A 22,393-nucleotide genomic window follows, 5' to 3' on the forward strand; every position below is an offset into this window, starting at 1 on the left:
AGAATTCTTTTATAAATTTTTATATAACTAGGGATATATAAGAGGTCCCCCTTACTCTAACTACCCCCTATATATTTAACTACTTTTATTAACTATTACTTTATTAAACTATAATATTACTTTAAATTCTACTAATAAGTTTCTTTATTTTAAATAGCTTAATTAGTTTATTTTATAATACTAATTATTAGTTACTTTTTTTTAGATATTTTAGTAATATGTTTAAATTTATTAAATTTTAAAAAAAAATTAGATTATTATAGCTATATTAGTAGAAGATAACATATACTAATACTTCATAGAATAATAATATTACTTAAGTTTATTATAGTTCTAAAAAAAAGAATATTTATTTTAAAATATATAAATATTATCTTTTTTATTTCTAATAACTAAATAAAACTATTATTATTCTTACAATAGTAGTTATAGAAATAGTAAGTGAGGTATTATTTTAGTGTTTTAGTATAATGAATTAAAATAATATAAAACAGGAGATATTTACTTTTTTTAATTAAAGTAATTTATGTTCTCTTTATATACTTTTATAAGTAACTTGTTATAGTCAGCTATCTGATAGTAGGGTCTGCTAACAGAAGCTAGGGATTGATACGTTCTAATAGTATACTGGGTTATAGTCGTAGGTTATAGGCTATAGTAGATTAGGTCTTTAGAGGCTAAGGTGATCAGTCTTAAGCTTAACGAGTGATTTACAGTAAAGGTAAGCTGAAAATATCCCTAAGGATAAATATAAAGTTAATTACTAAAGAACTATAGAAGTCTAACTATAAGCTTAGCTTAAGGTTATACTATATATAAGTTCTAAATAATATCTTTTATCTACTCCTAGGTAATCACTTAAGTATATAAGTAATTATAATTAGTTAGTATAACTAACTAATTACTAAGTATTCTTTTTTATACTCTACTAATCGTTTTTATCTTATTTTTATATAACTTATACTATAATTCTTTTATTCTAAGTAAGTCCTTATTATTCCTATTATCCTATAGTATAAATATTTTATCTTAGCTACTTAACGCCTAAGTAGGTTATTTAGCTATTATTCTTATTTATAGGCTATAATATTAGGTCCCCTCTCTAAAGGTTTTATCCTTAAGACCTAATATAAGTAGGTTATTAGTCCTAGGTTAGGGATCTATTAATTATACTTCCTAATTTACTCATAATACTAATATTATATTAGGTTATATTTAGAAATTAAAATTAAATACTACCTCTACTTTTTATTATTATAATTATATACTACATATTACTAAGTTTAGTTTTATTATTAATATACCTTATTCTTTTTATTATTCTTCTAAGAAGCGCTATAAGCTTCTACCTAGGGGTAAGGTTTATAGTAAATATACTTACTTAGGGTAATTATATAACGTAGTAGTAGATACTGTTTATACTTATAGGTGTTTATTTATACTTATTATTATTGTATAGGGCTAATCTATCTTAGTTGACTGTTTATTAGATAAAGCTACCTATTTAGAAGATATTGAGGTAGCTAAAGAAGAGGTATTAAGGGAGAAAGCTACTACCTTATATATTATATAGGCTAAGTTAGATAAGTTAATAGTATAGTTAGATTATTTATATAAGTAGAAAAGAATAGTGTTTTATAAAGGTTAGAAGGTTATAGAAGAGGAGCTAGTAGTGTCTCTTATATTAGAGGTTTAGTTTATAAGTAGTTTTAAGGTATTAGATCTTAAAGTAATTTTAGATTAGAATCCTAATATATTAGATTTCTTATTAAGGGAGTCTTAGTTATATTTTAGTATTCTTAATTAAATAAGTGTTTTTCTTTACCTTAGTTAGTCTACTTCTATTAGTAGTCTGATATATTTATAAAGGTATTTATTAAAGTGATTAGTTTAGCTAGTATAGATATTATTTCTTATTCTTAATGTTATTACTAGTAGATTATAAGTTCTTCTATTATATTAGTAATATTTTTTATTAGTTCCTATATATTATCTTTATATCTATATCCTTTCTATTTAATAAGGTATTAGTTAGTATCCTTCTGGTTTTTTAAGATAATTAATAATTTATTCTACTTTATATTTTAATTTATTATGTTCTATAATAATAATATTACTTATTTAGGATCTTTATAATACTGATTTAAGAAGTAAGATATAGAAAACTAAGTAATACTTTATAGTTTCTAGAAATTTAAGTTTATAGTTAACTAGTGAAATTATTTATGAGATCCTAAAAGGTCTAAGTTTTTTTTAGTTAAGTTTATTATTTAGTTATTTTATTTTAATGTTTTGCTATATAAGGTAGGCGATATCTCCCTTTTTTAAAGTTAATCCCTTAATCCTTTATTTATTACTAAATTATGCTATTTATTATTATATAAATTTAAGTTCTTTATACATATCATTTTAGATATCTTTAATTTATTATACTGAGGCGATAGCTTTTATTATAGCTAAGCCTAAGTATAGCTTTTTATAAGTAGTTAGCTTAAATCTATAATTAAAGTAGAAGGGGGATTCCTTAGTATTTTCTCTAATTATACTATCATAAGTAAATTAGGTTATTAGTAGGAGTATTATTTAATTATTTTAGTTATAGTTAATATAAGTATAGAGGTATATTTTGAGGATTTAGTTAATCTTTTCTATTTATCTATTAGTTTATAGATAGAACATAATAGATATTACTTACTTAATACTGAGTTATAATATAATTAATTTCTAAAATCTAGAGGTGAAGATTTTATCCCTATCTAATATAATTTCTTTAGGTATTTTATAGTTAGTAATAATATATTTAAAGAAGGTATATATACATTCTTTAGTATTACTTAAGTCTTTATATAGGATAAAATAGGTACATTTTATAAATTAATCTATAATAATAAGAATACTATTAAAATATACTTCTATAAGGGGTTCTTAAGACTTTAGTAGTTTGATAATAAAGTTAAAGGATATAGATTACTGAGTAGTTTATAGTATAAATAAAGGTTATAATATATTATAAAGTTAGTATTAAATAGGTTTACTTTTAAAATAGACCTTATAGTTTTCAATTATTTTTGCTATATATTCTCTAGTAGCCTTTTCTCTATATTATTATTATAATTATTCTTAGGTTTTTATAATCCCTTAGTAACTATATATAGGGTGAGCATAAAACTCTATAATTACTTTATTATCTAGTTTACTAGGTAGGCTAGTATTAGATCGTCTAGCTATTATTAAAAGCTTAGTTACTAATATTGGGTCTCTATTATTATTTCTTTTAAGAATTACTTAGGTTTCGTTAGGTATTAGGATATTATAGTTTAGTTATTAGCTAAGAGTATTAGCTTTACTGTTTTCTATTCTTTTCTAATAGATAATTTAGAAGTTAAATTCTAAGAGGAGTTCTAACTATTTAATCTATTATTTATTAAGTATTTTTAATATAGTAAAATATATTAAGTTCTTATAATTTATATATAAGTATTTTATAGATAGTTTCTAAAAGTTTAAGTTATTATTCTTAAAAAGCTTTAATAATTACTATAAGTTCTTTATTATAAATCTAGTAGTTAAGTTCCAGTCTATAGAGTTTATATAAAAAGAAGGCGTAAAGGTGTAGATATCTTTCTAAATCCTATTAGGATAGTTATGCTCTAAAGGTGAAGTTTAAGGCGTCTATTTTAAGTTTTAACTATTCTTATAGGTTTAGGATTATTAGGATTGGTTTATTAGATATAACGTGGTTCATCAGTCAGCCGGCCGGACCAGTCAGCCGGACGTTTTTTTCCCACATACACAACAACATCTAGTATTTCGCAACCACAACGTATTAAATCAACTATTAGTTGTCGCTATCAGAATCTCCTAAGGGTTCAACATCTTTAGAACAGGTTCGCGCGTTATGCCCAGTCTCACCACACATACCATAGCGTCTCTGAGCTGGCTGGGCTCTCTTTGATGGACCCCCCTCGTCGTCCTCTTGAGGTGTTAGATGTTTCCCTTTTTGTTTCCCTTTAAGTAAAACCTGAGATTCCTCTATACTAAGTGCCCCTCTAAGCTGGATTTATGTTCTTTTAGCCCTCTAGCGCTTAGTAAGTACTATATTGATATCTTTAAGGGTATAAAGCTGATTAGTTAATATAGTGATTAAGTATGCTATTACTTATACACCTTTTGATAATTACTTAACTATAGTAATAATTAGTGTCAGTAAGCTTCCTTAATAAGCAGAGATATAACTTTTAATAAAGTTAGACTGTGAGATAGTTTGTTATAAATTAGAGGGCGTTTATAACTGCTAAGGTGGAGGTGTTAAAAAGTTAGCTATAGGAGGTATAAGCATCTGTAAATATATATTAAGCTTTTTGATAATATAGTCTAGGTCCTATAGTGAAATTCTAGCGCCTTAGAAAGCAGACCTAATATTTTCCTTATTAAAAACCTTATTATAGGCTTAGTAGAAGGTAATAAAAAGAACTTAGACTTAGTGATATAATTTATAGAGGCTCTAATAAATTAGTTGATTTTATTATTATATATATATTTTAAAGGTGAATAAAGGGTAATATCTAATAGCTATAATAGATGTAATAAATATATAAGCATACTAATAGTTATAATATTATTCTGCTTATAGTAATTATTAAATTCAGCTAATAAATAGCTCTTATAGCTATTAATAATAAACATCTAATAGACACCTTTTATTTAGTTCTTAATATATTCATTAAAATGTTTAATTTAGTTAAAACCTATCTAATTATCTATCTATCTATTAGTAGTAGGTTTAATTACTTAGTTACCTAGAAAACCTAATTCTATAGTCTAACTAATAAGGTGATATATACCCTTAATAATTATAAAGAGAAAGATATACCACCCACCTAAATTAATATATTTAATAATTATAGCTTATTTATAGTTGCTAGGCTGGACAGACTTTGCTTTACTATATTAATTAGCACATATAACCACTATTAACATAGTGATTATATCTATTATAAAGCTAGTTTTATTAAAATTATATAGGTCCCCTCTTAGATGCTATACTTAGCTATTATATTGTATAATAATATAAATTATTTTGATATAACCTTAGGATCTTCTTAAAAAGCCTTTTAATAATTACATAGATAATTAAAATTAGTTTTCAGAGCAGGCTGTAAGTCCACAAACCGCCTAGCCTATTACTTACTAATAGGCTTACTATTATAGGCTTACAGCAGGAGATTAGCTATATCTTCCATACTGCTGAGGTAGAAAGGAAATCCTCTGGAATCCTATTTAATAACATATTAGAGAAGTGTTTTCTCTTTAATTAGATTAAGTTTATATTATTAAGGTTAAGCTTATTTGTATTGCAGTTAGTTATTCATTCTATTAGCTAAGGTGCTCTTTAGGATACTATAGGTCTTTATAGCATGCAAAATGCTTAAGTTATTACCTGCAGTGCGTGTCGATCGAATTGCTTTAATTGCGAGAATGACTTTGTCTTCTTGGGTGTAGATTGGCATTATGGTTGTTGAGATTTTACGCGTCAAAGGTTTAAGTGATTTGGACGTAAGAGCGTTTAGAAAAAAACGTCCGGCTGACTGGTCCGGCCGGCTGACTGATGAACCATGTTATAGTTATTCTTTTCCTCCCTATTATACTTCTAGCCTATTAATAGCTTAGGGGGTGATATAGTTAGCTTTAGCTTTACTATTAATTAGTATAAGTATTATTTATTAGTTAATAGTAACTTTAAGTTATATATTACTTTTATATCTTTATGATATTTAGTGAATAAAACTTTTTTTTACTACTTATTATAGTTTTTTATTAGTAGGTAAGTCTAGTTTTCTAACTACTCTGATTACCTAAAGTAAGTAACTTATTTCCCTTCTTATTATACTTTTATAAAGCTATTTTTATAATACTTAACCTATAGAGGTCTAGGTCTATTTCTTATAATTCTCTAGGCGTATACCTTTTCTTAGTAATATATTTAGTATTTATCTTATTAGTATTTATCCTATTTTATATTATAGTTATATTAATATTTTATAAAGAACCAGAAGCTTAATTAAAAAACTATAATATTATCTTTAAATAGTATTGTTATCTATCTAATTATAGTGGATATTAAGTAGAGTTTTTAAACAGGTTTATTATTATACTTTTTAAAGTAAAATTAGTAGTTATATTTCTCTCCTATATATTCCTTATATCTATTATAAAAGTATTAGGGCTAGAAGAGGGTTTAGTGGAGCTAGTAGTTGTTTTTTAGTATAGGGTAGTTTTCTATATAGAGCTAAGGTATATAGTCCTATTCTTATTAAGTTATTAAGGTATTATAAAAGTATTATTATCATTTATCTTAAAGTATATTAATTTCTTAGTATTTTAGGAGTTACTTAACCTTATTTTCCTAGTTATTAGATTCCTCTCTAGAGCTGAAGTTATTTATATTAGGGGTAAGCTTATAAGTGATCTCTATTTAGGTATATTAGTAAGTAATATTATGAGGTTTATTTAAGTTATAAAGTGAATTTTTACTTTTTCTAAAAGTTTAGTTACTAGTTATACTGAGGAGTTATTACTTTGCTAAGAGGTTATATTAATATTTTAGTTTTTTTTTAGATTCTTTTTTAACTTATTTATTAAGGTTTTAGTTACTTTGCTTAACTTTTATAGGGCTTCTATAAGTATATCTCTATTATTCTATATATAAAAGCATAGCCTTTAGTTATTATTCTTATAAGAAGTTATAAGGTTCTTTTTAGATTTATTCTAAATATATACCTTTAGCTACTTAAAAGTGTGTGAGTTTTTATTTATTATCCTTTTTAAGTTTTTATTTATAGTTTTGCTACGTTTTAATAGGTTTTAAGTATTAGATTTGTAGTATTTTATTAAGTTATTTAACTAGTTTTCTAGTGATTTTGCTATTATTAGTATATATTATTACTAAGGTTTTAAGGTGAGTATTTAGGGTAGTTATATTATATCTAGATTATTTAGGATCACTATCCCTTAAGTAGTGTCCTAATATTTCCTTATCCTTAAGGTGGATTTAATAATTATTATTATAATATTTAGTCTATAACTAGGATATATATAGGGCTTTTAAGATTAAGTTAACTTATTAAGGTTTTTTAGTTACTAGCTTCTAAGGAAGCTTCTTAGGCTACTTATAATCCTTAGTAATATATCCCTATTAGTTATAGTTATAGTATTTAGGGTTTTAAGGTTTCTTATTAACTAGTTTAGTTATTATATTAAAGTCTATAGGTCTATTATATTAGCTATATATAATACTTTAGTAAACATTATTCTAGTTATTATAAGGTCTATTATTATTCTACTAGCTATTAAACTTTAGTTAGGGTTACTGTTAGTACCTCTATCCTATATTAGGTCCTTATTATCTTTCGCCTTTTTCCTTATAATGCTTAAATAATTAATTATTAATTTTAATAGTGAGGTTAGTATATTATAAGACGTTATTAAAGTGATTAATCTTAATAATTTCATCTTTAATATTATCTTTAAATCCTTAATAAAATATAAAGATCTTAATTATCTTAGTAAGGTTAAGTTAGATATTAAGTTGTATAAAAGTTATAGTAAAGTTTTTAATAGATTTAGTTTATTAGAGTTATACTAGTTTACATTTAGTTTATTATTTCTTATTAAGGTTCTAGAAGAGAGAGTAGAGAGCGTTTTTAAATCTTTAGAAGCTACTATAGATATTATAGGTTTTATTAGAATACTTATCTAATATCTTATACTTAAAGAACTCTTTTTAAATAAACTTAAATTATTTAAATGTTTATTTTTAAAAGTAGGTAGCTATATATATTACTTTTTTAGTTTAACTAGTAAATTTTTTATGATAAAAATTCTAATAATTCTTAACTTAGATTAAGAATAACTTAAGAAGTTTAGAAGTACTATTATAAGTAATAGGGGTATTAAGCTTAAGTTTTTATTATCTACCTACTAAAGTACTTATTATATTAGTAGGAGTTTAAAAAGTTTAGATCTCTTCTTAGAGTTCTTTAATATTAATATTATTATTAGTAAGTTATTCTTAAAGTTAGAGAACTTTATTTTTAAGGTTTATAACATATTAAGGGCTATTACTAAACTATTATATTATAGTCTTAAGATTCTAGAGTTTAGTAGCTATTTTATTACATATAGTTTAGATCTTAGTAATATTATTATCTCTTTTCTTAACTCTAGCTTAAAGATAGTTATAGGTTTCCTTTTTGAGGCTAACCTTATTATTTAAGTCTATAGCTATTAAAGCTCTTTCTAATTCTTTAGTTAGATTTTTAATAAGCTATTTAGAGGAGGAAGAGCTTCTTAAAGTAGGTAACTTAGTAGAGGTATAAGAGGATATTATTATTTAATACTATTAGTAGGAATTAATAGTTAGCTTATTAAATAGGAGTAATCAAAATATTATAGTTAGCTATTTAATAGTAAGGTCTACTAATAGAAGCTAAGGATTAAAACGTTCTAATAATATACTAGGTTATAGTTATAGGTTATAAGCCATAGTAGATTAGGTCGTTAGAGGCTAAGATAATTAGTCTTAAGCTTAATAAGTGATTTATAGTAAAAGTAAGCTAAAAATATCCCTAAAAATAAATATAAAGTTAATTACTAAAAAGCTATAGAAGTCTAACTATAAGCTTAGTTTAGGGTTATACTATATATAAGTTCTAAATAGTATCTTTTATTTACTCTTAAGTAATCACTTAGGTATATAAATAATTATAATTAGTTAGTATAACTAACTAATTACTAAGTGTTCCTTCTTATACTCTACTAATCGTTTCTTATCTTATCTTTATATAACTTATACTATAGTTCTTCTGTTCTAAGTAAGTCCCTATTATTCCTATGATCCTACAGTATAAATATCTTATCCTAGCCGCCTAACACCTAAGTAGGTCGTTCAGCTGTTATCCTTGTTTACAGGTTGTAACATAACTATAGAGGTTTCTCTATAAGCTATCCTAGTTTTTAAATATTTCCCTATAAGAGTTACATAGTAGTTAATAAAGTATGCTTCTAGGCGGTAAACTATAAAGAAAAAAGTTAGAAGGGAAGAAAGACTCCAGTCTCCAGGCTCCAGTATTGTTCTTATGTTATTCGGATCCCACTGCACAGAGATGTCCAGTGATGCTGGCAACAAGCAGCATGGGAAAGCAAGCCCTGCGCTGGATACATCTTGTATCATCATGTGGTTTGAGCTGAGACATTGTGTGAGGTTGCGAAGCGAACACTCGATTTCTATCCTGGAAGCATGATTGCGCCTCCGCATTGAAACATCAAGAGGTGGAGAGGCAGACCTGCCTTTGTACCCACTACTGGTATGAAGAGCCAGCTTCAGAGGTAGAGTTCCTGATCTTCAGCAGGCTTGTCTAAGACGTCATTAACTGTGTCATTCTAGAAGTCCAAACTAATTTAAATACTAAGTTCTCATTGCGAGGTAAAATAAACAAGCAGACGATGCGATTCAAAACATGATCTGGGAGTGAAACAGACCAGAATCTCAGCCAACACCGAGGTCGACTTTAGTAATGCATGTACATAGAGACGGCTAGAGACCTGAAATTGTTAGATGTAATGTGGTGGAGGGTGTCCAGCGTTGTCGTCCTTTACTTTCTTGATCGTATGTGACGACGTATTTGGGATTTTGTGAAAGCAGTCCACTCTTCTGCGACGTTTGGACGCCCGACGGCGCCTGCAGCGCACCTGGCTCAGGAACATGCTTGGTGCTGGCTCGAAGAACGCTACATTCAGCCGATCACTCAACGGGAATTCGAATACTCATTGTGCCTTGCTTGGTTCTCATGTAAATTGTAATTTTGCGCCGGCTTATATTTGTTGCGAGGAAAGTAACACGTGGGTGGAGATACGTGCATGGACACAGTCCCTTGTGTTTGAAGCATGAAGTGCTGTTATGCTGGATGTACTTCTCCGGATTACAAGAGACGATATTAAAATCAGAGGATTCCCAAACATGTGGACCACATGGCAAGTTTCATTGAAGAGAAGCTCAATGATGAGAGACAAGACCAGGAAGCTTTGTTCGCATCTTTCCACATAGCCCACTCATTCTATTCAGTAGCATCTTTCACATATTTGGTCTGCCCTTTTTGTGATTATTTAGCATCCAAGAAAGAAAGAAGATAGCAACTACGCTTTGAGCCAGAAGACATGGATACACCCTCAACCGTGAGAACCCCTTGAAACTGAGCGTATCTGGATGAAATGAAGGCAATGAGAGACCGAGACTCCGTTTCATTTTGCGAAGGAGAACAAAGAGACCAAATCTAACTCGTGTATATATCTTGTCTCCTACCTGCTATACCTGCTACCAATAAATGCGGTCAGCTAATCAAGTAAAATTATCTGTATAAATGCATGCTGCCATTCATTTGATAGCTATCCAAGGAGCTGGAATGAGCTGAGGGGTTTCATCTTGTCTTGGTGAAGTGCTGGTCACCTTTTTCCTGAAGGGTAGTGCTTTGTGTTGGGGGCTTTCCTGTACAACAGCGTCTTGATACCCTAACCGGCTATCAATTGTTATTGGTGCTTTTCTCCGCTGTATGTGGGTATTTGAGTGTTCAAATCTGACAAACCATCATAACCTAAAAGCAATATTCACCCAACGTATCATGCAGTTTAATCGACTGGATATCGCCTCGCCTTTTCAAAAATGCATGACTAAAGATCGATCGGTTAGGTCGCAATGCGAGCTATCTCTTGATTGAGCTCTGCTTTAAACATGGCATGCGAACTGTTTGCGGAGACACGGGTTACTGACATGCTTCAACTACAGCTTGGTCTAAAGATCCTACACTTGGAGATTCACAGAGGATGGACCACCAACAGCCGAAAGAATACACCGAGTACGTAAGTATGGACAGATATCGAATTAAAAAGTGGCATTTCTTGATTCTCTAGTGAATCGGGCAGCCCATTTTTTTGGTCAGATCAGCACCTGCTCGATCATGTGCAGTAAAACCAGTCGTCAGTAATTTACATGCTCGAGAATTAGAATTCTACTCATTAACGCTTTCGCATATTACGTCTCCATGTCAATTGGTTATCCTTCGCACCATAAGCGGGCAAAGCGGGAATGAATCGATTTGAGAAGCAGAAAATGTATCACACCTCATTTCCGGAGACGTGCTCCAAGCGTCCAAATGAGCAATCCTCGACTGGTAACTGCGCAGCGCGAACAATCCCGTGGATAAGAAAACCTGATGTGGGGGCAGGAAAACCATCAAAATCATTCAATTTTTCTTTGAGAGGTTAAGACTGGACTCTGAATATCGGTAGTTCCAGCTGCAGGTGCTTGGATACGGACAGTATCCTCAGATCTTACTTTCTCACCTCCGCAAGAGGCCACCGGAATGTATGTAGACACCAAAATGAAAGTTCCTCCATGAAACAGTTGGATGGAGAGCACATTGAATCGCCATGCCCCTTCCCCTACTGCTGCTTCTTCAAAAATCCCAAAGCATTCGTGTGCCCAACGTCGATACCAAAATAGGTGTTCTCGGAAGCCTCTTGCTGATCTCCAGCATCCAAGTCATTGCTCTCTTCTCCAGAAGGACTTGTGGGCCTGCTGCTGTTGCTGTCCCTCGAGCGCTCCCACCAGCCCAGGCTGAAGACAAACCCATGGAGACTTTGACATAGCTCCCGCTCGTTCATGAGACTAGCATCTTTAGGTAAGATGCCTGTTTTTGGATCGCAAAGCTGTGAGTCGGCAAGAAACCCCATAGTGCTAGCTATGCTGCAAGGATTACGGGGTAGAGTGCCCCGTATCTTGACTAGATAGTATCCTACGAAGCTGAGAATAGTTGTTGCTGCAAGTAAGGACTGCAGAATGAATTTGGAGACCCTATGAATAGCAAGACGGGTTGTGGTGCGCAACGTCGTGCCCTGCATCGACGTTTCGGAGTTTTCTGACCGGAAGTTCAGGTCTATAACGTGCGCGAAGTACTCTTTAAAGGAATGAGTGACAGCTTCGGTGAGCGCATCGGTGTTCGATGGTCCGAGTATTTCGTCAGGTGAAGTTCCTTGTGGACCAAAAATGATGTGGTTGAAGAAGATGTCATAGTAATCACTATCTCGAACATCATTATTCCATCCTACAGGAAACTTAGTCAAGCCGGATTTGAGAAATTCTTTCAGTTGGAACGCCAGGTCTGTCGAGTTAGCGGTGCCATTGCCCCAGTAAATGGCTCTCTCTGGATGTAACTGGATATCGTCAAGGTCAACGTTGCCAGGGTTGCCTCTGTAGGTGATTGTTGCTGGAACCTCTTGAATCTTCTGAGAACAAAATAGTGCTGTGAGGTCGTTCTTCGTATCAGGACCATTCCCCCTGTAAGCGCGCAAATTGCCGAATAATATAGCAGTCGAAGGACACGCTGCCTCGGACTGTCCGGGTGTGACCTCCAGATCCCAATATTGTCCGATCCATACACCTTGAGTGAGGTCATTATCCTGCAGATCCGACACGCTGAAATTCACAGACAAGCTCCCGATATCTCCGCGTTCACTGTCATTGGGAGAACAGCTGGATGGAACGGTCCGGTTGAATGTGATCAGTGTGTCCCCAAGTATTACCCAATGACCCATTTTCCCAGCCTCCTTCTTGCGAAAAGATGACGTGACAAGAACTTCTTCCTGGGGCACAGATTCACAATCCAACACTGGCCGAAGCACATTTGTCTCATAGGTGCTGTTAGCTTTGTCGAAGGACCCTATGACCCCGAGAGATATCTTTGGGAGCACATCATAGCCCTGTATGGAGCTTGTGGTAGTGGCACCTCCGTGACGAATAATATTGAGCGTAATTGAAGCTCCTTGGTCGTCATGGTTGTTGGTAAGCCAGCTGGTGTCCCAATTTTGGACCGCTGCCTCGAACAGCGACGAAGTCTCAATAGGATCGCCCATGACCCATAGCCCAGAGACAGCTATAGTCAAGAAACTGCCTAAGAGTGTGGAAAGATTGCTTGCTGCTGATCCGAAGTGCCGAAGGCGGAAAGTGTCGACTAGGACGAGAAAAGGCGACACGCCTAGTAGATGGAACTGTATACTTCTCTGGGCTGGAACGCTCCCTGACCGAAGTGAACTGAACGGTGTAAAACCTGCTATTGAGAAATCCAAGTTATTGAACAAGGTAGCAATGAGAAACGCAAACAGGGTAGACGCTAGTCGGACGGCGTAGGACAGAGAAGCTGAGCTACTGCTATCGAGATCCAGCAACCCATGACGTTCGTCTGAGAGACGTTGAAGAATCTCGAGAAGACCGATAGTCAGCAGAGGAAGAACAAAAGTAAGACCAACCATAGGCAACCTGGCGGCAAGAGGGAGCCATGGTCGCTTTTTGTCATTACTCTCTGCGGCGGACACCTCTCGGATGCTGCCGAACGCCTCAAGCCGTAGGTCATGTCTAAAAGGGCTAATTGTGAAATGCATATTTTCTAATCTTTTCTTGAGCTGGCTATTTCTGTAGTGGCCAGTATCCTTCAGAGCCGCAAGAAAAGAATGGCTCTTCATAAGAGCAGAGGCATGAGTCGCGATGGACCCCGAAATGTGACGCTGGTTTCCTTTACTGGGGATGAGTAAAGACAGAATCCCGCATAATATTGAAAGAAGAAAGAAACCGGAGACTATTGGCCAGAGCGTGTAATGTCGAAGGTGTAATCGGTTTTCGCTAACGTGTGCGGTAGCTTCAAAAGAGTCTTCGTTAGGATCCTCAATAAGTAATGCCTGCTTTGCGAACTCGACTGATATGCCTTTGAAGACAGCCGTGGACAAATTCCTTAGGATCGAGGGCTGAAAAAGAGCGTCCGTATCTTCCTCCATCAATTTAAGTTGGGCCGCTAGTAATTGAAAAAACGCAAAGGCGTATAAGGACCCTGAGGAGATCATCGGATCTACTAGTAATGTAGCAGAGGAAACATGGAGATTTGCGAGTAATATCTCTGCAAGGTCGTGATCTGTCATGTTGGGTAAGTGCCTCGAGGAGTCGAAAAGCACGGGATCCTCGTTGAGAGTGACCTGGCCGCTCAAGGCATCCCATGTTGCGTTCGCCGAGACCATACCATAGCCAACCTTGCACATAGTTGCTGATGCCCTTTGAATGCTGACATGATCATATGTATTGTACGTAAAAGCGGTGGAGAGGTCTGCTAGTGAGATTGCGTAACGAATGTCAGGTTCAGATGACGCCGACGAACGCTTGCCGTCACGGCCATCATGGGCTGCGCAATCCACCCAGTGAATTGAGGGGGGTCGTTCTGAGTTCCTACAAGAGCTCCCGCAAATAAGAAATCCGTCTTCCAATTGCAAGTCGCTGGATGAGCAGGATGGCGAATCGAATTTGTAGTACAATTCGAATTCGCTTTGGCCAAAGGTGGTTGTTGGAAGCGAGAGAGACGCCTCCTCGCAAGTGACGCTTGGTACGAATACATCGACGACAGTTGAGACAGATGAGATGTTTGACGAGAACTGTGGTGGGATCAATGACTGATATGCCATGTTCCCGGATTTTGTACCACTCAGGCTCCCTGCCGTGGCATTATTCAGCGTTGCCATGTATGACCATACAGTCAAGTCACCTTGCCTAGAATGATCCCGGATGTCTCCCCATTTTCCAGTCAAGGTGTCTCCTGGTGAGTTCCACATGTGTTCAGTGTTGAACGTGTTCTGGTAACGAAAGGATACTGGTTCTGAATGCCACGTCGGTTCGACGACGAATAATGTTGTGGAAAGGAGGATGATCAGCTTAAGGACTAAAAAGCTCAAGATCGATATAAAAACAGCGTAGTGGCCGTTCCTCAGAGCGCTGAAGCAGGCTATTGGTTGAAATGGAGAAACGTAGTCGAGAAGAACCGACCGAGCAGCTGTCGAGGGCCCATGGGCCATTTCCCACCATGGTTGCATGGATCTGCAGTTGTGGTCGACTTGCCGCCAAAGTGCAAGGATAAGAACGAGCACTCCTGTTGGGCCGTAAGTCCAAGAGTAGCTGCTCGACGACAGTGAAAGTGGGAGGCCATTTTGTGCTGTTATGTATCGAGAGACGCCAATCAATGTCAGAGCGCAGGCTATGAATAAGAAAGAGAAGGCCATCGAGACGGATCTCCGGAGCCAAAAATTTTGTTGCTTTTTTCGAAAGCGCCCCTCGGTCGCGGGAAGCAGGCTGCTTTGAGGACGGCTCCCGTCAGCGTCGCTATCTCGGTCGAGAGAAGCCCCGGGGCCATTTGGTGGACGGAGTTGTTGCATATTATGTGTGGCGAGCCGAAGTTCTACTTTGTAAAGAAGAGTAATCTTTCGCACAGTGCGCAGAAGATGATCTTGGGTCGCACCGAGGTCTTCCTAAGCCGCTCCGCGTACCGCTTTGTATCAAGTTGGGGGAGTTGGACGTGTAATCATAACGCAGAGCCGGAGTAGTTGATGAGCGAGGCGTAAAGATGAAGAGCCACGGGCGTCCTTTTGTGGAATTCAACAAGACTCTGGATCAGGTGCAATTCTGAGAGAACGGGATGGATGTAGGAGCTTTTTGAGGGAGCCCACGTTATCTGATAGACACCTGCTTGCCCATCCCAACCCACGGACTGATCATATACATGAAAGCCTGGGGAATGACTGGGCGAAGTGTGCAAAGATCTTCTTGGGAGAAATTGTGCATATGTGCAAAGCGAGTTGTCACGTCGGCTGCAGCAGGCTGGGCGCTGGGCTTCGCCACCGACGTGCTGCGTCGCTTATCAGCAGAATCTACCCTGAACCTCTCACATGGACCCAAAACATTTGTTATCAGCCTCAATCCCACGTTACAAACGGTGCGCTCCGAAGAATGCCTACAGCCTGCTGCACTAGCTGCAGATTGCATTTGCCGTCACGCAACTTTCCTTCCAATCATGACATGCGTGGACGCAGCCTGATCTATTCTTGTTCAGAGTATGGCACACGTAGTCCAGCCGTAAACGATTTCCGACGTCATGAGTTTCAATGATGTTATCTCGCCAAGAAATTATACTTGGCTATGTAATCACGATTTCTGTGACATCCATGATCCTCATTGATGGACAGTGAGTTGACGCGTGGAGGGCTTGAATTTGCTGATGTACTCAGCTCGATAGAATTGTGAAATGGGGCTTCAATCTGTCATTACATGTTCGACCACTTTGTATTTTGCAAAAGGCTATATTTTCATTGAAATCTTCCATTACAGAGGGAATGGACGTTGAGTCTCAATAATGGCCCCTCAGCATTATTGACTAAACATGAAAGCCGCCTATATTTCGCGTAAGATGAGTAAAGGAACTCGAAAAACGCGCGACGTGTAATAAGTCCCAGGTCTGGAGGCACTGTTAAATCACAGGAGGCTCGCTTGCCTTCGCAGTCATTCCGAAGAGAAAGCAGAAATAAGATCTCTATGCTGCATGATCGTATGATGTGTTGTATAAGGTGCGAAAAGCAAGGGAAGTTCAGAATCAGTAAAGGAAGGATGACAGTTATCCTGCATCCCGTTCTTCATGGCTCTGGCCCTCACTGTTTTGTTGAGTGTAGTCATGTACGTATTCGCCTGACGGAAGCGGACGATTTTAAACGGATTCCCCCTTCTATCAGGACTTTCCCCAAGACATGTCAAACAGCTGGAGAAACTGCTGAGTGTCAGTTTACCAAAGTTGACCTGTTTTCTCTTAGCCCTGATTGTAGAGAGAACAATAACCCGGACAACACGTGAAATTGATGTATAGAAGTATTCCGACGTTAAGTTCTTCAGGCGTATGAGTGACGTGAGAACTTCACAAGAGCGAATGTCTACAAAATGGATTTGACTGCAGACACATCATATCTTCCACCGCACAATCGGGCGAGCCGGGACGATGGAAAAGTCGGACCAAAGCGTACACAGTAACATCAAGCACATCGCCTTAACGTATTTCCCAGAGCATAAGAAGATATTCACGATAAGATACGCAGTCAGAAATCGAGGGCTCAAGCCAAACGGTACTTTTGCCATTTGTTATCACGGCTATCCGTCACGGTCACCCAAGTATTCGGAATTCGATTGAGCCCAAGCGTCTACGTCAAGCCCGATCCTCCAGTCATGCGACATAATCTACATGGTCTTGATGGTTGAGTCTTGGGATTCCCGTAGCTCCAACCTTCATCAGACAAATTGCATTGATTCTGACGGATCGCGGTCCTCGCTATCTCCACGAACCCACCGCCAATCTATAGATTTATATGGACGTATTGATCAATTAACTATATTGAAACTCTCATCTCAACACGCAAACTGTCAAGTATAAAAACACACAGATTACAGAGATTTCTGACCATTGTTCGCGGAAAGAAATGAAAATGGGGTAATCGCTGACTTCTCCATGTGACTAGTGCCCAGTGGCTCAAAGCTTGAGAATTGGCGCTTGTCACTCGAACCCATCAACAGTATTTTCACCCAGGAAGACGTATCGCCCTTGGTTCTCATCGTCCATCATGCCCCTACTCTGATGTATTTCCAGCTCAGAAAAGTGTACATGATTTTAAGTCGCAATAAACATGCTTGCGGCGGAGCACTGGTAGGAGTTGAGAAAACCCACAAAGCAGGGCTTGAGAGACGACAACGAGCTCTGGTCCGCGCCACATTTGCCCGGGGCCTGCCGTCTTCTCTCAGTGACGGGCGTTTAAGTACTTCACCCATCTCCCAGCATACGCCATAGGCCTCTGATCCTTCCCCACGCTGCTGTTGTCGCATATGGGACACGCGTACTACCACACCCTAACGTGACGCTTCGAAGCCAGTCTGGTTTACCAGTAAATGCATTGCATATCGAATAAATAATATTAATGCCATAAGAAAACAAAGCGCACAGTGGTATAGTTCAAAAACGACAATATACAATCCTCTCCATCCCTCTAAGAAACGCCAGCAAGCCCATCATCAAACATCATGACTAAACTCATCGCCGCCCCTTGGCGAAGGCCTCAACTTTGCCTACAAGACTCTTCAGCCCGACACCTCTCTCACAGTTACCCTCGAGCCAGGCCTCCATCTTCTCCCTGACACCACGCATGCTCTTCAACACCGGCATCTTTGCGTTCTCCTCCGTGGCAACGAAGGACCCGGGGTTCAACAGGACGTCGAAACACTCGCCCCAAATTTCCGTCTGCCAGTACCTCTTGAGACTCTCGCGCACGCGGTACTTGCGCCCAGAGCCGATGCCACCTTGATCGTAGCGGACGGCATCAATGTACTTTCCAAAGAGGAGGCAGTGGACAATGCCAGCGAGGCCGTGGTAGTCGATCTGCCACGTCCAGGGCCGGCCCTCGCGCATCTCTGCACAGTCCTGGGCGCTAGTCTTCCAGTCAGCAATGAAGCCGACATCGGGCTCGAAGTTGCGCATGTCGATGCCGCGGCCGAAGTCGATGAGGGTCACACCGCGAGCGTCCCAACCGCCAGTGCCGTCAGCATGGTACTGGGTGTCGAGTGTGCTGTTGGTGCTGGTGCCGTCGAGGCGGAGCAGGCAGTTGTCGGCTTTGAGGTCACCGTGGAGGACGCCGCGAGCGTGGAGCGCCTCAACAGTGCGGAAGAGTTCGATGGTGAAGAACATGGCGAGCTGCTCGTCCATAACGGCTGATGGCTCCGCACGGAAGAAGTTCACAACATCGAGGAGGCTGCCGTGAGGGTGGAAGGGAAGGAATAGGAACCCCTCATCCTGGTAAAGATGGAATTCGTGGGCGTATGAGAGGGAGGCGGCTGCCCGGTGCTGGGGACCGAGGCGGGTGTGAGCGAGGCGCATCATGTGGAATTCCCAAGGTGACGGGGGAAGTTCCATCTTGAGCGCCTCCAAGGCGGTGCGGTGGTTGACGGCGAATGCTCCCTTGCCCATGGCGACGACGCCGTCTTCGTCTTCTTCTTCGGCAGAGGAGTTTTCAACGAGGTAAACAGGGGCGAATGCGCCTGCACCCAGTTCCTTCCTAATGGTGTACTGGGTTGAGACGTCTGGGAAATCAATAGTGACTAAGGCGCAGGCATTGCTCATACGCTCTCCCCTGGCTGCCTTGGCCATGGCCTTGGCAAATTTGCGGATGTCGTTGCCCTTCTCGTACTTCTCATTGCGGTGGTCATAAAACCCAGGGTATGAGCTCAGAGGAGGCTGCATGTTCTCAAGAATCTCGTTTCTGACTGCGTCGTCGACGGGGTTGCATTGGAGCTCCTTGATGATGGGGCCCTTCTGAGGCACCGGTTTCGCGGAGGTCTTTGGCTTTCCAAGAAGAGGCTGTGGGATCTTGACGGGGCTGAAAGTGCTCACTTCTTGCAAGGGACTGCTGGGAGGGTCTTGCATGTCATCGTCCTCCTCTTCGTCGATGGTCGAGGCGGCATCGTCTCGACTAGGAGTCTCATATCTTGCTTTGCGCTCGGTGAACGCCAGCGAAGACTCTGTTCTCTCAGTAATGGGGGTCATGAAGGGAAGTCGATTGTTAGCCACCTCCGCCGCATCTCTAAACGGTCGTGTCCTTGGCTCGTAATCCTCGGGCGGTATCGGGACGAACATAGTCTTCGTCCTGGGCGGATAGTCTTCATCGTCTTCCTCTTCTTCCTCAGCGTCCGACTCTCCTGCCTCACGAGAACTCGTGTGATCATCGGCCAAGGCTTCAGACGGCTCGACATAGTTGGGGTCCATGAGATCGGAGACTTGCGTGTTGTCTCCGCCAGCCTCTGTGATGTCGCCATTAAGGCCTGGCACATGCTTCCGCGTCGAGAAGTCAGACCATTCACTGATACTCTTCGCATCCGAAGCGTCGTCATCTTCCTCTCCGTCGTCGTCCATATCGACTTGGCGGGTGGTAATGGTGCTTTCTGCTTCGGTGTAATCGCCGTCTGTTTCGTAGTCGTCATCGCTCTCGTTTTCCTCTTCCTCCTCTTCTTCCTGGGGCGCAGACTGAATGGGCTGGTTGAAGATCTCGTAAATCTCGTCTGTCGCAGCCCTGGTATGGATGGTCATTGTTGGTTCAGAGGTGTTCCTCTTCTTGAGCTTCGGCCTGGAGGGTGAGTCCAGGTTCGCCTTGACTGATGAGGCGTTAGCAATCAGGTACAGTTCATGTCTCAAAGCCGACTCACTAATTTGTGTTTCATTAACCTCCATCACCTTCTTCTTCTTGCTCTTCCCCTTTGGCTTGATGATGGCGCCGTTCTCGTCCATCATCACAGACTCCGTGTGGACTGCCAACTTCTCCTGCATCATGTGACCTAGGTTATCAACTGCTGAAGTCTCGGCACTCATCATTTCAGGAATGGCGCTCTCATCCAGAGGCTCTTCATCCCAGTTACGGCCCAACCAGCCTCTGTTCATTGCCCAAATCTCCTCAAAAGCCAGCTCAGAGCCAGGCTCCTCTGGAGTAGGGTAGACAGCCTCCAAGTTGATGAAGATGCGCTCCTTCTTGCCACTAACAGGATTCACTACTATCTGATTCTTGGCAGGCACAAGAGTGATATGAGACTTTGACATCTGTGCTCGTGATTGTGATCGTGATTGAGGTTGCGCTCTCGGCTGCAACTTAGACTGAAATACAAAAAACGCCAAAGCCACCCATTAGTCCTATAATCATCAACATCTGGGCATTGGGAGGTAAAAGTGAACGTAGGACATACCGTATCCCTGAAAATCGCCATCTTGGGAGCAGTGCTCTTCTTTCCACCCGCCTTCAACGTCTCGCCCGCCCACGGCTTGGGCTCCATCACGTTCTCCTTCTTGCGGTCGGCCAACGAGCCGATGGAATCCCAGCCCTTGGATCCAGATTCACGCGCAGACAGTGCCGGAGGGGCGGCATCAGCGTCTGAGAAGATGGCCATCTTGGCCTTGCCAGGCTTGGAGGCAGGGCCGCCGACGCCCTGGTTCGGGCGGGGTGCCTGGGGGTCTGCAGCAGCTGCGCGGGCAGCAGCGAATGGGTCGATCTTGGCGGCCAGAGCCGGTCGCATGGTGGGCAGTGCTGGCGAGGAGGGTCTGACGGCTTCCTCTGGCTGTTGGGCGAGTCTCTCCTCGAACTCCTTGAACTTGCGCATCAAGCGCTGGACTGGTCTTGCTTCGCGCTCAATGCCCAGCTTGTAGACCTCCTCAGCTTGGTTCCATCTGCCCGCTCCCTCCAGCCAGGCAGCGTATTCTTCGTAGAATAAGGCCAGTGTCTCGCCAATGTTGTGTCGCGAGAGGAACAGGAACGTTTCGCGGGGCGAGTCGCTGAAGAACTGAATGTAAAGAACCCAGAGCTTGAGATACCTAGGGTCGTTCTTGTACTGTGCTGAGTTGACGAAGGCTTTGGTGGCGCGCTCGAGGATTGTGTGTAGCTGCGACGCCGGTGTGGCTTGCGCGGAGGGGTATGCGTCGAGGGTCCAACGGACGTAGCGGTCAAAGATATCGAGGGGATCGTCTGACTCGGAGATGTTCTCAATCTCTGCCTCGTACTCGGCACGGATGCAGTCATTCACGTTCTGGGTGTCTGACGGCGTAGGGGTGTCGAGCTTGTGCAGAGGGGAAGGGGAGAACAGCTCGGCCAACTTCTTGGCGGAGCGTCCGCTCGGCAGCGCTTGAATGTTTTCTTTTTGCGCTTCGATGATGTCGAAGTTGATGAGATCGTCGGAGGCTGCCATGGTTAGTATCGTCGCGGCAGGTGGCCCGCGAGTCTCCGGATTAGTTGGGTGCTGAGGAGTTGCAGTCGGGAGATTGTTTTCGGCAGTGGAGGAGGAGGGATTGAAATGGATGTTTAGTGTTGTGATGTTGATCCCGATAACGATAACAGAAGGAGTCAGGGGGCTTCTGTGGCGTGTTGTCGGGGCAACAGCCATCAAGCACCGCCCCAGGCCCGTGCAGCAGCCGCGACCAGCCACATCCTTTGCAGTGTGGCGCCCCAAATGGTGGGGTTCTAGGAGGGGACAAGCAGTGTGAGGTGGTGCAGACATCATCACCACCTCATTGTGTGCACGACCAAGAAGATGAGAAGGTGCTATCTACTATTGAGACTTCAGTGATTAGAGCAACGATGAATTGTTTATCGGAATTTCGCCCGCGCCCAGCGCAGACTTTGGAGTTAGGAAGGCGCAATCGGGGGTAGGCACAGCGGTTACCCGTCCTTCCTTCCTACTTAGACGCTGTTTGCTCTTGCTTTTGATGGCGTTTGGTGCTCTTGGGGCTGGGAGAAGCAGAATTGTTTACCCCTTCCATTGAGGAGAGCGAGAGGTGCCATTATTACGCGAGCTACCGTCCACCCGTACTTTCCTTTTCCCTTCTCTCGCTTTCAACCACACCACATAGTCCATACTTCCTCAGACGCGAACCACGGCAAGGTGCGAGTACCGAATACCCTTCATCAA

General features: G+C 39.7%; 1 protein-coding gene across 1 annotated transcript; it reads right to left on the reverse strand.

Annotated features, from left to right (window-relative positions):
- Positions 1 to 17,987: 17,987 nt before the first annotated feature.
- bub1 (Checkpoint serine/threonine-protein kinase bub1) lies at positions 17,988 to 20,537 on the reverse strand (the record flags this gene model as incomplete). The annotated part of the gene is made up of 2 exons (XM_037316134.1): positions 17,988 to 20,098; positions 20,150 to 20,537. The coding sequence occupies 2 exons, from the start codon at positions 20,535 to 20,537 to the stop codon at positions 17,988 to 17,990; spliced, it is 2,499 nt and encodes an 832-aa protein (XP_037185397.1).
- Between the last annotated feature and the right edge of the window lie 1,856 nt (positions 20,538 to 22,393).

This window comes from Colletotrichum aenigma (genome assembly GCF_013390185.1).
Source record: "Colletotrichum aenigma strain Cg56 chromosome Unknown KSG_Cg56_contig01, whole genome shotgun sequence".
In the NCBI taxonomy this organism is placed as follows: domain Eukaryota; kingdom Fungi; phylum Ascomycota; class Sordariomycetes; order Glomerellales; family Glomerellaceae; genus Colletotrichum; species Colletotrichum aenigma.